This window comes from Geospiza fortis, unplaced genomic scaffold, assembly GCF_000277835.1.
Source record: "Geospiza fortis unplaced genomic scaffold, GeoFor_1.0 scaffold221, whole genome shotgun sequence".
NCBI classification, from domain to species: domain Eukaryota; kingdom Metazoa; phylum Chordata; class Aves; order Passeriformes; family Thraupidae; genus Geospiza; species Geospiza fortis.
Window position 1 is genome coordinate 2,589,687 of NW_005054395.1, and position 14,841 is coordinate 2,604,527.

General features: G+C 38.2%; 1 protein-coding gene across 1 annotated transcript in view; it reads left to right on the plus strand.

The window, feature by feature from the left end:
* Positions 1 to 14,841, plus strand: part of HELZ (helicase with zinc finger) — a 69,927-nt gene that overhangs the window by 28,956 nt on the left and 26,130 nt on the right. Inside the window, 6 exon segments of the mRNA XM_031060931.1 lie at positions 264 to 443; positions 928 to 1,032; positions 7,548 to 7,726; positions 9,280 to 9,398; positions 10,780 to 10,925; positions 13,770 to 13,917. Of these exon segments, the coding sequence (XP_030916791.1) occupies positions 264 to 443; positions 928 to 1,032; positions 7,548 to 7,726; positions 9,280 to 9,398; positions 10,780 to 10,925; positions 13,770 to 13,917 (877 nt within the window).

Here is a 14,841-nt window from a genome sequence, read left to right on the forward strand (position 1 = left end):
TAACTGTTGTTAGGTGGGATGATGTGGATTGAGAATAGGTTGAAACCCCACCCCACAACTGATTTATTACAAACAGCAAATTTTTATGATTACAGCATGTGATTATTTGCTAGATTTGTTGATTTGTTTCACGTGCCTCAGCACCACAATCCACTTAGCAGCTCTGTAAAGGCTCTTGAGTTTTTGAAATCATCCCTGCTTTAATTTCTGCCTGGCAGTGGATGGTGGGAGCTGTTTGTAACCTCAGTGGGCTCTTTGCACAGGCAATGGGATGAGCAGTTGGACCCTCGGCTGAACGCGAAGCAGAAAGAGGCTGTTCTGGCTATCACCACCCCCCTCTCCATCCAGCTGCCTCCTGTTCTTATCATCGGTCCCTATGGGACAGGAAAAACCTTCACTCTGGCTCAGGCAGTCAAGCACATCCTCCAGCAGCAGGACACCAGGTGAGAGGGGGCACTGAGCACAGAGGATGGGATTTTTTGGCTAAAATTCAAGTCAAAGGTAGAAATACAGAATTTCCACCCAGCTTAGAAACCAACAAACCCAAGCCATCCTTCATTGTTTGGGATGATAAAGTAATTTTATGATCTTGGCCTGTGTTTGCTATTTAGAACAAAACTAATTAAAGTGGAAGTTATATAGAATAGCTGTGATTTGCTCAGCATGGGAAGTTTTGCAGCATGGTAGATAACTAAAGCTGGGCTTTAAAATCAAGTCTAGATTAATAATTACAAAATGATTATTGGAAACCTGTTTGATAACTGATACCTGAAGGGTTTGAACTGAAGGCTGAATCATGGGGAGTGCAGTAGGTCCATGAAGAGGAATGTGCAGGAAGATGGCCACTGTTCCCTTTTTTTGTATTCTACTGCTTTGAATTGTTTTCTGTTTCTTCATTGCTTTTTTATTTGCATCCATTTATTCCAGCAGGATTCTCATTTGCACCCATTCTAATAGTGCTGCTGATCTCTACATAAAGGATTATTTACATCCATATGTAGAAGCAGGCAATCCCCAGGCAAGACCTCTCAGGTATTTTTTTAAGGCTTATTATATATCTGTGAAATACTATTCTTAAGAAAAGGTGTCTATAAAAAAAGGTTAAAGAACTTTTAAAATATAAAAGCATATTGGCATTACCAGCAGTACATTTAAAAACAGCCTAAAAGGAATATGAAATATTGTAACATAACTTTTGGTCATTTGTTAAATAAAAATAAAGACATCCTTTTTTAAGCTTTTATTATTCTGTTGATAAATGTTTCTTTCCTAATGATCAAACTTTTGATAGACTCATCTAAAAGCTACTATAATAAAATAAAATGGACTTTAGTTGTATTTTAATTTCTGAAAATTTTGACTCACAGTTATAAGGCTAATTTGGAAACTGGGGCTCCCCACCTGGCTTCTTGGAGAAACATTTTGGTGCCATAGAAATGTGTGAAAGTAGTTTGGGCTTTTCTGATAAATCAGTGTGAAGTGATTGTTTGTGTGTTGAAATGTACTTACTTAATGTGTATTGGGGAAATTGGTTTAGGAAAAAAATAAAAAAGAAGCAGAATCTTAAGAGCAAGGAGGGCAAACTTGCATGGAAATAGTTAAGGAGGATTTATTTATGGGCATAAATCTGCTCCTGGGAACGTTTTGCCCAGTAATCACAATGTATACTGCTAACTTGGTGTATATATGTATTATAAATTATGGGCATCATTTTCTGAATGCCAGTGGGTGAGTTTATAATGTTACTAAGAAAATGACTCTGTGTTTACTTGCTAGCTATTAAAAGCCATCCTGGACTTATATTTTATGCAATAGCAGTAAAGCCAATGAAGTTATGTGAAAAGGCTACATTTGCAACAGGTGTAAATTCTCTTAGGTCTGTTGCCTTTGGTTGCCATGTGACATTTTACAGACACTGAGGGTCTGGCCAAGGGAAAGAAGGCAGTGTTGTTTTTTAAAAGATGTCTTTGATCTGGTTGTGTTTTAACACAGATCGTCTTAGGTGATTTGTAAAGCACTTTGGGATGAAAAGCTTTATGGAGTCTTAATTTTCTGAAGGGAAAAAATGTGTGTAATTGACATTTTTGGGAATATTGAAGTGTGATTTAACAGTGCAAGGAGTTAAATACAGTTTTATTGTTGCCGCATTATTGCTGCCTTGTTTTCAACTATGTAGTCCAGTATCAGAATTATGAAAAACATAAAAAGTGGTATTTTTCTTATGGTTAAAATTTATTTGGATATTTGCTAAGAGAATCACAGCGCATAACTTGAAAGTCACTGAATGTTTGAATTTAAATTTAATTGTTGTAGTATTTGTTATAAAGCCTTCAGAAAGTGCTGCTATGGATTGTCTGATGCTGTTCAAATAGTCAGGACACCTCTATGAAAAATGGAAGTTTAAGGAAATGGAGGCACCTCTGGAGTTGTGTATATATGTTAATGGATCCAAAATGTATGGTTCAAATAAAAAATCTGAGAGATAGAGTTATTTGAGCACAAAGTGCATTAACCTGCTCTGGCAGGAGTTAAAGGTCAATTTTTCTGAATCCAAACTGGAATTGTGTGAGACTCCCAGTTCAAAATTATTTATGGATGTACCTCCCTTATTGACTGTTGTAAAGGTGTATTTTCAAATTAAAATCATTACTGTTAGATTAAACAGGGGAATCTGAGCCTCTGCAGTATTTAAAAGGAAACATCAAGTGGAGTGGAAGCAGTTAATTATTCAAGGTAGATGTTCTGCTTGTAGAGTTCATTGTGCTTCTTAATAACTGAACACTGCTGTAGATTTTATCCCTTATTTGCTCTACAAGTGATGAGTTGGCTTAGTGGGGAGCAACACAATATTTTATAATATTTATGTTGTTTTTAAAGAAGGAAAGCTAAATTATTTAACATTTTGTACTGAAAGCCATGTAGATCTTTCCGTGGATAAGATGTACATTAAATAAATTATCCTGTCAGTGATGTGACATAAAAGTTTGAAAAGTAGAGTTTGTGGAGCTTTTTGTTTAAATATCAAGTTATAAATTTGTATTATCTCTTAATAAAATAACTTCCTATGCCCTTTGGAAAATACAGAGTCAGAGTGAACAGTGAGAATTTATGTTAAATCTAACTTCTGCACCTAAATGAAATACCAGCAAAGCCTGAAGGCCAAATTCCATAGTCCTGATGCCCATAAACAAATTATTACCCAGAAAAAACTTGTGCCCCTGGGTTTGATTAGATGAGTCAACTGTATTAGGGGCACACTCCAAAATCTGCCTTTTACTGGAGAAACTTGACACTGAAACAATTTCATATACTTACATAAATGAATGCAGAAATGTTTCTGAAGGAATGAAACCAAACCCAAGCTACAGCTGGGAGGAGAGAGCCTGGATTAAGTGCTTCTGTTTGATGGTGAGCCACCTGATTTTTAGTGTGCAGGAGCAGCCAGGCACCTTTAGATGGTGAGTCAGAGCTGGAAGAGGGAGTAATTGGCTCCTGATTTGTATTTTCTTTTACTCCCTGGATGTGCCTGTCTCCATCAGCTGCTGGAACCTTCTGGAGGTGGCTGCTGAGGAAGGAGAATTCAGATTATCACCCTCTCCTAAAAACTCCAGCAAGCAGATAGCAGCAATTCCTCTGTATTTTGCTGGGCAGTGGTTGAGGTATTATTATAATATGAATTTAGTATTATTTTACTTGCATATTTCACATTCAGTTGTTTCCATACACTGGAATACTAAGGGAAAAGGAAGGAGGTTGATCCAGCCTTTATCTGTATTGAGTATTTTTATTTATTTGTAAGCATGGTCTTGCGTAGGAATAAATAAAACTAATATCTTCAGTTCAGCAGTGTCAAAAAATAAGTTAGTTCTGTTAAAAATATCTCACTGAAACCCCTTCAGTTCCTTTTTTTACTACTTTGATCATAACATTCATATGCATGTTCTGCATATATCCTGGAACCAGGTAGCTTTAGTATGTGGCTGCTAGCTAAGAATTATCCAGGTTATAAAAAATAATCCATAGGAGCCAGAGTTGAATTAGAAACGAAAGCAAACAGCAACTCAGACTAAAAACCCCAGCAGGTTTTAAAACACCATTGGCCCCCTTTTCCAAATGAGTTCTTGTACTGAAAATGGAATTAATTCATCTTACCAAATGTTAGTTTGGAAAATACATTACTCTTCTGCCAGTGAGTTTTTTGTTGAAACTTCTAGCATACATCTTAAAGGAAAAAGGGATTAAAAAAGGGGAACTTCCAAGTTGTAGGACAGGTTTTTCACATGTTTTCTGCCTCTCAAGGAACATATTTGTTTGTGAGAATGAGCCTCTCTTTGGAGATGGATCTAAAGAAATGGAAGAGGGAAATCAGGTGCTTTTAAAGTTTCCTTTAGGCTTCCTGGGACTTGATAGATTTATTTTTTTTAATAGTCTCTTAACAGAGACATGAAGTTACCCTGCTAGATTTCTTTCCCTCTGAGTTTTTGTGCTCTTTTTACTTGAGGGATTTCAGGTGAGAAGTACCAGCAGCAAAGCTGAGGAGGTGGAATGTATCCCAGAAAGGTTTATTGGAGGGCAGAGTCCTGGCCTTTCTATTCTGAACTGAGAGGAGTCAAGTTCAGAACAGGAAAAGAAATTTTGAAAGCTGAAGTTTAGTCCCCACTGCTGTAAGGAGTCACCAGAAAAAGTCACTGTTGTAGGACAGGAGTGCAAATTAAACTCTTTTTAGCCTCCTCAGAGGTTCTGACTCCAGACTCCCCCTTTATTACATTTTAGAAGTGTATTTTAAGTGGCTAGAAGCAATCCCAGCCTGGAGCTACTTGATTTGACTGACACTTAGTTGAAATGGTTGGGGAAATTTTCTTTTGTGCTGCCATGCAGGGAAGATGCTGGAAGCACAGGCAGGTCAGCTGCCAGCTCCTTGCATTCCTCATTAGCTGGAGATGCACAGAAATTGAAGCTTCTGTTGTAGGTACCCAGATGCCACACTTAGAAATAAATTTGCAAAGGAAATGCAGATTCCTTGCATGTTAACCAAGCATTAAATGCAGTGGATAGATTCAGTGCCTTTGTTTGCAGAAGATTGAGTCCCTAATCTATGATCTGGGATTTCCATTTTGAGGCAATGCTCCATATATGTGCCAGTAATTTCACTGCCTGTGGTTTGGGTAAACCTCACCCTGCAAGGTTTTCATTTCTCCACAATTAAAGCCTTGATATGCGGCACATGATGGGAAAAAAAATCTCTTGTAAGCTGTGGTTGGGTTTGGGTTCTGTACAAGGAACAAAATGGTACAGAGTGGCTGCAGCCTTTTCCCACTTTGTACCCAAATAATAATAAAATGTGGTGTGGGTACTAATGAGTGTTTTGATTAGTAACTCCCTGACTCTGCTGGAGTTGCCTCTGCTCATGCAAGGTTAAGACTAAACATTTTAGAAGTTTAGTCTTTGATTAATCAGAAGTTAAGGGCATGTTGCAGGGTGAAATGTTATGATTTCTGTTAAGCTGGTAAACCCCATTTTTGTAATTGGTTCTTCCAACTTTGAGAAAAAAAACCGCCTAATAATGAAATTATGGGTGAATAGAATCACCCATAGCCCAGGTTGCACCTGAGAAAGTAAGTCCTTGTTCAGTGAAGCTTAACTTCTCTCATGACATTTTCGAAGTAGTCACATCTGTCAGGTGTTTTTATGCCAGTGGTGAATAATAGCTCTGGGGTACCTATTTGATCTCACATCAAAATAAAAGAAATTAATGGGTAAGCAGCAATGCAGTTTGAAATGCTGTCAGCCAATCTGTGAGTCACCCACAGTTGAATTTTTGTAATAAAAGACAGTGCATGGTATAATAATGTCTAATAACCATAATATTTTGCATTTCAATAGCACCTTTCATCCAAGAATCTCAAAGTGCTTTACAAACATAAACTCCCAATAAACTCAGTAATGCTCACAGTAATCCTGTGAGGTGATGGGTAAGTATAACCTCAGTTAAGGTTGGGAAAGTGAAATACACAAAAGCTGAGGATAAAAAAGCTGGGATATGTGGAGCAGGGGTTATCTTGCTCCCTTGTTGTAGCTGTTAGGCCATGACTTGGTGCAATAACAGTTTATCAAATAAAACTCATCCCTTTGATAGCTGAGAACAAATAAATATGTGGGGTTACATTAGAAGCCTCTTGTTCTGAGAATGACTCAGGAGTGTGGGGGTTGTTCCTGCTCTGAACCCAGTTTTACCTGGAGTTACCTTTGGTCTCCAATGTGGATTTGCCTTGGTTGTGTTGTCAAATCAAAAGTCATTCAGGGTACTGAGGTGCCTTTGAGTTTCATTTTGTCCAAAATGGGCAATGTATCTTCACAAACCAGATTTATTCTAGTGCTGGTACTCGTTTCTCTCACATCACATGGAGCTCAGCTGTAATTTTCAGACGTGGGTGGACATGTGATATCCAGAGTCCAGCCAGTGCAATCATGCTCTGCAATTAGGTGCATAATTACACATTTCCAAACGCTTTATTAATGATTTGGGATTTGAACTATGGATGCAAGAGAAATAAAATAATGAATAGGTAAACTGAACAGCATTAAACCCTATATTTAGAACTGAAATGATTTAAATTAATTTCATCTTTGGAAATAAATTTAAGCTTTAATTTCTGTACAATAATTTCTTGTAGTTTGAAGGTTCTACTTCAGATTTATAGTTCTTGATAGAGATTATGGTGGTGAGGAGCACCTGATGGAGATGTCACAAGGCACCTTTATCCAGCTCCTTGCAGGATGTGTTCACCCTGTGGAGTTACTTGTACCCTGTGTTCTGGGCACAGCCTTTGTGTCTTCTGTGTTTCTCTTCCATGTAGCCAAACTGGCTGTAACAGGTCATCCCTTCCTGAGAAAAATCCATCACTGATCCCATGGGATGGTGGTTAAAATGACCTGATGTGTCGTGGAAGGGTGTCTGAAATCCAGTCACTGTCCTTATATTTTAGACTCCAGTCAATCTTCTGGCACTATTTTCCCATTCTTTTATCCAGAGTATCACAGTTATGGCCCTGTATGATACAAAGATGAATCCACCTCATGTTTGGTTTGTAGAATTCAGACACCACATGGGATGGGTGGGAGGAACAGCAGGATTTGAATGTATTTCATGTATCAGCTGCAGTGGCTGAGATGTGCAGGCCACTGTCAGTTCCATACCCTGGGCTATAGTTCCGTTTCAGGTCAGCAAATATTTATTAAAAATGAGTTTATTGTAAGTTTAAAATTAAATAGGTGTTGATGTGAGGATCACAGGACATAAATATTTGAAGAATTTACAGATGTCCATATGTGAAATAAAACATGCTAGCTGTTCATATATGTAAAACTGCTGCAATTCTAGGAGGTGAATCCAAGACATTTTAGCATGTAATTCTGCATAGTTGTGCCATTTTGCTTCTTGAAGATGACATTTATTTTTCAGAAAACAGAATATTAGTGTTTGAAATATTTGAAATATTAGGCAGTGTTCCAAGCTGATGGAAAATAAACCCCTTTTTCTTTCCTAGGGTATATTTCCGAAATCGCTGGGTAAAGACTGTTCACCCAGTTGTGCATCAGTACTGTTTGATTTCAAGCACACATTCCACCTTTCAGATGCCACAGAAAGAAGACATTCTTAAGCAACGAGTAGTAGTTGTTACTTTAAATACATCACAGTATCTATGTCAGCTGGATCTTGAACCAGGTAAGATAATTCCTAGACAAGAAGTGTCCATGCTTAAGAAATATCTTCCTTTTGACGCTGTTGGTCCCTTACCCAATTCTTGGAACTGTTTAAAAATAAAGTAAACTATGATAATCTTAACATGCTTGTTTGTTTTTTTATGAATAAATGTTTATTAAAAAGCTGTAAACTGCTGGCATTCTAATTAACCTTTTGCTTGTTTTTTTTTTTCCTTCTTAAAAAAAATTAAATAAAGAAGCAGTACTATCTATGATCTGGTGTTTGTGAGATCCAAGAGGGAAAATTCTGTTTGAGATTCTGACTTTGAATATTATGCTCATTAAGGTCATTACTCAGTGGAGCATGTAAGCATAAATAACAGAGAGCATTTCCCCCTTGTTTTGTGAATTGTTTAGCTTTGCAAGCAACTCCCACACATACAAGCCCTGTCTTTGTTAACATGATACATTTAGGGTTGTTTTCTAAACTGAAAGATATTAGACTGATTTTTTGGGGCAGAGGCTGCTTAGGGTTTATTATTTTCCTGATCTCCAAATTGAATCCATCTGCTTTTTGGAGAACATGGAATTTTTTTATATGAGTTGTTAGGATTAGTTTTTTATGGCTACATTTAAGCATTTGTTGCAACAGAGAAAACTAATATGGAATTTATGGTAAATATTTTTGGATCTTTAGATAGAAATAGCTGCTTTGTTTGGCAGCAGGCTGTGTACAGTCATGCCATAGCAATGTCTCTGCAGCTGTATGAAATTCATATTTTCCAAAGAAAATTGCTGCATTTTTATGTATGTAATCTGAATTGGATGATGCACCAAGTCCTCTAATACTTTGTTTTAAACCTTAATATATCACAGACATCAATGTATAAAACCACTTCTATACCTGTCCTGAGTTTAGATTTCATAAAATATAAGTCCACAGTGGCCAAGTTTCTTTTCAAGTGCATGTTCTTCAGTGCATAGATTCCCACCAAACTTTTGGTCCAATATTATCATAAGATTGAATTTAAATTTTCCTTCAACTTCTGTTCCTTTTTTCCCCCCCAACATTCCTTTAAGCCCATAACCAGCAAAGTGCTCAGGTATGTGTGCAATTTTAATGGGAAATTTAGTCTATAAAATAATTACTAGGACTTAACTACATGAGGAATTCCTTGTCACTGTCCAAAGCTCTTCAAGTCTCATGGTGGCAAAATAACTTTCAGATTTGAGAAATCTCTTGAGGGATGGTCTGCCAAGAGATATTTCTTCTTGGGGTAAGGAGGGCTCAAATAAAACATGTGTTTAATTTCATGTGTATCACAAGAAAGAAGCAGACCTGGGGCTCCTGCTAATGTCACTGGCCACCAGGTGACCACTGTTGGTCATTTGATGGGTGTGAAAATTTTGTGGTTTTCATTAGCTGCTAGGAATTAATTTGTGTAAGCCATAGTTTTTTAAATTCTAGTTTTGGTTACTATCGGAATACAGAATGTTAAGTTCAAGTTCTTGTTTTCAGTATTCATTTTATCAAATTTCAAGTTTCATTTATTTGGTGAAATTTGTGTTTTACAGGGTTTTTTACACATATTCTGTTAGATGAAGCTGCTCAAGCTATGGAGTGTGAAACGATTATGCCTCTGGCATTAGCTAATAAAAACACAAGAATTGTCTTGGCTGGAGACCATATGCAGGTAAGAGCTGTGCAATTTTTGAGTATGAAGTGCATATGTATAATATTTGTATTTATCTATTTAAGTCATTTATGTGCACCAAATCATACAATAGATGGGGAAGCCAAGGAGGATTCCAGGGATGTTATTTAAGATATGAGGATATTTATTACAGTAGGAGTTTATGACTGATATTCCCTGTTGATTTTTAAAAGAATTCAAGAATATGGAGAATTAGGATTGAGAGAACTTTTAAGTTTTTATTAGAAGCATCTAATCTGGTGAAGATTGAACAAGTGAGAAATAGGAAACTGAAACTAGCCAGTGCTTTTATGTTGCTGCAAAGTGCCTGGGAGCTGCGTGGTTTAGAGAGTTTCAAACACTGATTCTGCCTGTCATTTTTCAGCCTGTAGGCATGAGAAAGCATGCTTGGAAAAGTCAGCTTTACTTGCTTTATTGATTTAGGCTAGATTTATTTGTTTTTATAGATTTGCCTTTAATTCTCTTTGCATCTCACAGTAGCAGTAGGGTGGATGCGTGCTTTGGTACAGTAACAAACTCAGAATGGTGTTGCCACCAATAATTTAATACTGCTGGATAATTTCAATGATATTAATGATGCCAAGCAGTGGAGTAGTGCTTTTTAAATACTACTCTCAAAATGCTTTTCCAGAGCTTGGAATTCTTACTTCAGGCTTGATCTTATCAGCCCAGCTGTGTGGATGAATTCCTCCCAGGGCCTGTGTGTCTCCGGCTGCTCTGTAGCTCAGGGTCTTAACAGAAGATCCTCTATTAGGTGTCCAGTATTTAAATTACAAAAACTGATCTGTAGCTGAATCATACGAATTCAGAATGACAAAATAGATTGACATCATTTCTACGCTTGGAAATTTCATCTTCTTTGATTCTATTTTTCCAGCTGTAGTAGATGTTGGTTTTATTGTTAAGCAAGCCCAGTAGGAGTTTAGTGTAACAGTAAATAGGTCACTGGGTTTTTGTTTTTTCAACAACATTTCTATTTAAGTTTTTAAATGGTACTAAAATTTCTTTGTTTTCTGATTTGTACTATTTGTGGTAATAATTGAATTGTAGAAGTGGTTGTCAGAATAATGGTGTAAAGTCATTCTAAACACAGTTGGGAGTGTTAAACTTAAATAGAAGGGCTCTTTGCATAGTTATTGAGTATTTTATTGTTCCTTTAAGACCATGCTGGTCTTTTGTTACTTTTCTGGGAGGCAGGAGCATTTCTTTGGAATAACCACGATCTGTGTCTTCCAGCGGTGAATGTCCAGTGAGAGGGAGGTTTCACTTTTGGGTTGATGCAAATACATATGTTGGGAGCATGAAATTCCGAGTCCACCCATTTAGTTACGTTTTCTTTGTGTGTGTGTGTCTATTACAGCTCAGTCCTTTTGTCTACAGTGAATTTGCCAGGGAGAGAAACCTCCATGTTTCCTTGCTCGACCGGCTCTACGAGCACTACCCTGCCGAGTTCCCGTGCAGGATCCTGCTCTGTGAGAACTATCGCTCCCATGAAGCAATCATCAAGTAGGTGTGAACTTTTTCACTCTATCACGTGCTTCTTCTGACTGCTGCCAGTGAACAAAAGAGCCAAGCACAGCTGAAGTGTTTCTGGCATGAAATCTTACTTGTTTCAAAGTTAATTAGTAAATCTGTGTGGTCGTTTGGACTCCTTTGAGCAACTACCAGGGCTGTGGGACAGAGCCCTCATTCAGGTTGGGCTTGCACACTAAACCAAAGAAGAGCAACTTTCTCTTTTTAACCACCCAGCAGCTTATTATATAGGCTTGGTGCTCCTTTGAACCATTTCAGAATTTTAGATTTACTGGGGATGATTATCTTGGAATGGTAAGCTGTGGGCAATGTAAGGAACATATGGATATCCAACTGTGAATGGAAAAAATAGGTCAAATTTTGAGCATGTTTCTTTACTGTTGACATCTTTTATTACTTCTTTCAAGACACATTAATCAGTGGGTTTGCATTTTTATGCTATGATAAACTAATGGCTGCCAGTGTAATGAGCTCATCCATGAGCTGTGCTGGAAAGAATAAGTGCAATCATGGGGAAAAATGCTAAAGTTTAAATCCTGGCTCAAATATGTACTGAGGAATATTATGTTGGTATCCAGTCATACTAATTAGGTTATCGCTGTGTTCAAAGCAAAAGCAGAAATATTTAAGTGCTCTGGGGAATCAAAAGTGAGAATGTAAAATATTTTTTTACATAGCTTGATCTGTCTTCACTTTATGGACTTTGTAGTTATAGGCTGAGTACTGCTAAATTTCTTACCCATATTTTGAGTTTCTGATTTTGAAATGAGAGAACATCTGTAAAGGAAGGGTGTCGTCGGTTGGTCACAAGGTTTTCGGGGTGAAGGAAGAGACGAGATGGGCTCCATGATCAGAAGGCTTGATTTATTATGTTATGATATATATATATATATTACATTATAACTATACTAAAAGAAAAAGAAAAGGAGAGTTCCCAGAAGCTGCTAACTACCTAAGAATAGAAAGTAAAGAATGAACAACAAACCTTGCTCTCTTGGACTGTGTCCGAGAGAGCTCAGTTCTGGATTGGCCATTATTTCCAAACACTCAATCTGGGCCAATCCAGAACTGACCTGTTGCATTCCACAGAAGCAGATAACCTATTGTTTACCTTTTGTTTCTGGGGCCTCAGCTTCCCAGAAGGAAAAAATCCTAAAGAAAGGATTTTAGTGAAAAGGATGTCTGTGACAGAAGGGATCATTTCAGCTTTTCCTTGGAGATCACTTCCATGTCATTTACCTCAGAAAGATCATGAAAATTCACTTCAGCAGCTGAAGTTCAGACAGGGAGTTCCAAGAAAGAGCCACTTTGTTGAACACTGAGATGAAGATGCAGAAACACCACTGGGGCTGGTTGGCTCTCTGGTCAAAGTCCAGTATGCCCAATTCCACTGGGAAGTGTTGCTGTGGGAGGTGAAACCAGCTGAACACTCCCATGGTGGTCCCTTTAGGAGATGTCTCGAGTCTCCTTTTTTGTGTATTATGGAATTTCCCCTGACAAATGGGACCATGGCACTTAGGACAGAAGCGTAGGAAGATGAAGGGCTCATTAATCATCTCTACCTCACTGAAGCAGAGACACCATGAGAAATAGAGGAAAGAAGGAGCCATTAGTTCAGCCTGACTTTGGAGCTGTAATTGGAAAAAACCAGCCCATACAGAAAAGTTTTGTTGTTTAATGAGATCTCATTACGGGAAGTTAATTTGCAGAAGAGATGGTTAGTTCTGCCCCCTGGCTGCTGTGGAGTGACTGCTGCAGCCTAACCCAGAGAGGAGCCAGTGTTCTTCAGGGTTGTCCAGGGTAAGGCAGTTCAGGTCAGGGGTGGGCTGCAGTCCTTTGATGGTGATTTGGTAGCAGAAAAGTTTCTGTGGCTTTTCCATGAGCAGCTGTTTCCATCTCAAGCTGCAGCAGCTGGAATCCTGGAAGAACTGGATGGACCCACCAGCTGCACAATCTCCTGCTTTGGTTGTCTTCATGTCAGGCTCTGCTCAGGTTTCTGCAGCCTCTGAGTGATATCCAAAGAAAATTAAGGTTGGAGGCTGAGCATTGAAAGTGAGATGCTACCAAAATTCACTCATTACTGGAAGCCAGTGCATTAATTTAGCTCTACTGTGCAATAACATTTCCAACACTCTGCAGTCTCTCCTTGCTGCCTTTTTGTCTCATTCCATTCAGGTTGCCTTTTTCCCTCCTGCTTTTCACCATGAAGTACTTCTTGCCTCATTTCTTTTTCAGTCAGCCAGCTGCTGGAATGGCTGCTGCCAGCAGAGGAACTCTGTTCTGGTTGTGTTTCTGGTCTCTAGCAACACAGATCAGCCTGGAGTAGAAGTCACAGAAGAAAAGCTTGGTTGACAGCTGAACACTTGGCCTGCGTCGTGCTCAGTGCACATGAAATCTGTAGTAAATTTATCTTCCAAGTTCAATAACTCTTAACTGACATGAGCAAGCTCATTGTCCAGCCTGGGGAATAACCAGTGCCAGACAGCAAGTGTTCTTTTTGTGCACTTTCCAGCCATCAGAACTTCTGAGTGAAACATCAGTGAGAATGTTCATAACTTTGTCGAGCTTTAGATGAGAAGAGAAAACAGCCTTTGTAGAAAAAGTGTTGGAGAAGCATATTTTTAGTGCCTTCTGCTGTGTCTGTAGAAGGGAAATATCAGTTCAGAGAAATCATTTGAAGATGCTGAATAGTAATCAGTGGTTCTGTTTTCCTTATGAAGTATTTTGTGGTTGCATATTTCATCAGGGAGATTTGCATATTTTATCAGTGAGCTCATGTGTAGACTCCACATTTTCCCCTGTTTTGCCTCGTTACAGTTACACATCTGAACTTTTCTATGAAGGCAAATTGATGGCAAGTGGAAAGCAGCCAGCACACAAAGATTTCTACCCTTTGACTTTCTTCACAGCACGTGGAGAAGATGTGCAAGAAAAAAATAGTACAGCTTTTTACAATAATGCAGAGGTAACTCTTCTTTGCTTTTACTGTTGATTGTTTTTTTAAACTCCACTCCCCCAAATTTACTAGTTTATGCTCAGTGTGGGTGGAAGACATAAATTGTCCTCTACTAGGAGAGTGGAACATGGAGTTTGCTAAACATGATGTAATGAAAATTGCAATTGTAGTAAACATTTCCACTAATTTACCTTCTTTTTTTTCTCTGCAAATTATAAGCTACATCTCATTCTCCCAGGCTCATTCTTCAGGAGAAAAGATTTGTCTTTCCTGATAATTTATGTGACATTCTGATAGATGTATCTTAGCAACTGAGAGTAACTGCAATTTGAAGTAAAACTTAGATTTCTTTGACTGTTGTAGAAATGTTCCCACTCAGATAAGAGTCCTCAGGAGTAACATTTCACATTTCCTTTAATATGTTTAGGATCAATGTCTAACTGATAATGTGCAGATGAGATTCTTTTAGGTGAGAACTTATTCTCTATCTGTTTGTTTCATGTAGATTTATTGGTATTCTTCAAAAATTGCTTTCATTCTCATTCCTTCCCTTGTGTTTAGAAGAGCTGAACAACCCAAGCCCACAAAAACAAACACATGCAGCAGCACCCACCTCCCACCTTCTGCCTTGATAATGCTTTTCATAGTGGAAGATGCCTTTTTCCAGTCACCTGCAGTTAGGGAGGGAGGGAAAATCAAAGAAATAGCGGTGATTTTCATAAGGTTAGGAGGAATTTCTGGGTAGTGTTTGTTATGAAGCACTGCAGAGCTGCCTGTTTCCCCTTGTTGATCATGGTGGGGTTCCTCTGCTGCACAATTTGGAAACCTGTTTGTTGTTGTGCTGCACTTATTAAACATTCTTTGCTGCATTAAAATATCTTCTGAAATAAGAAGCTCCAATGACTTCTGGACACCTGACTGCTTTCATTACTC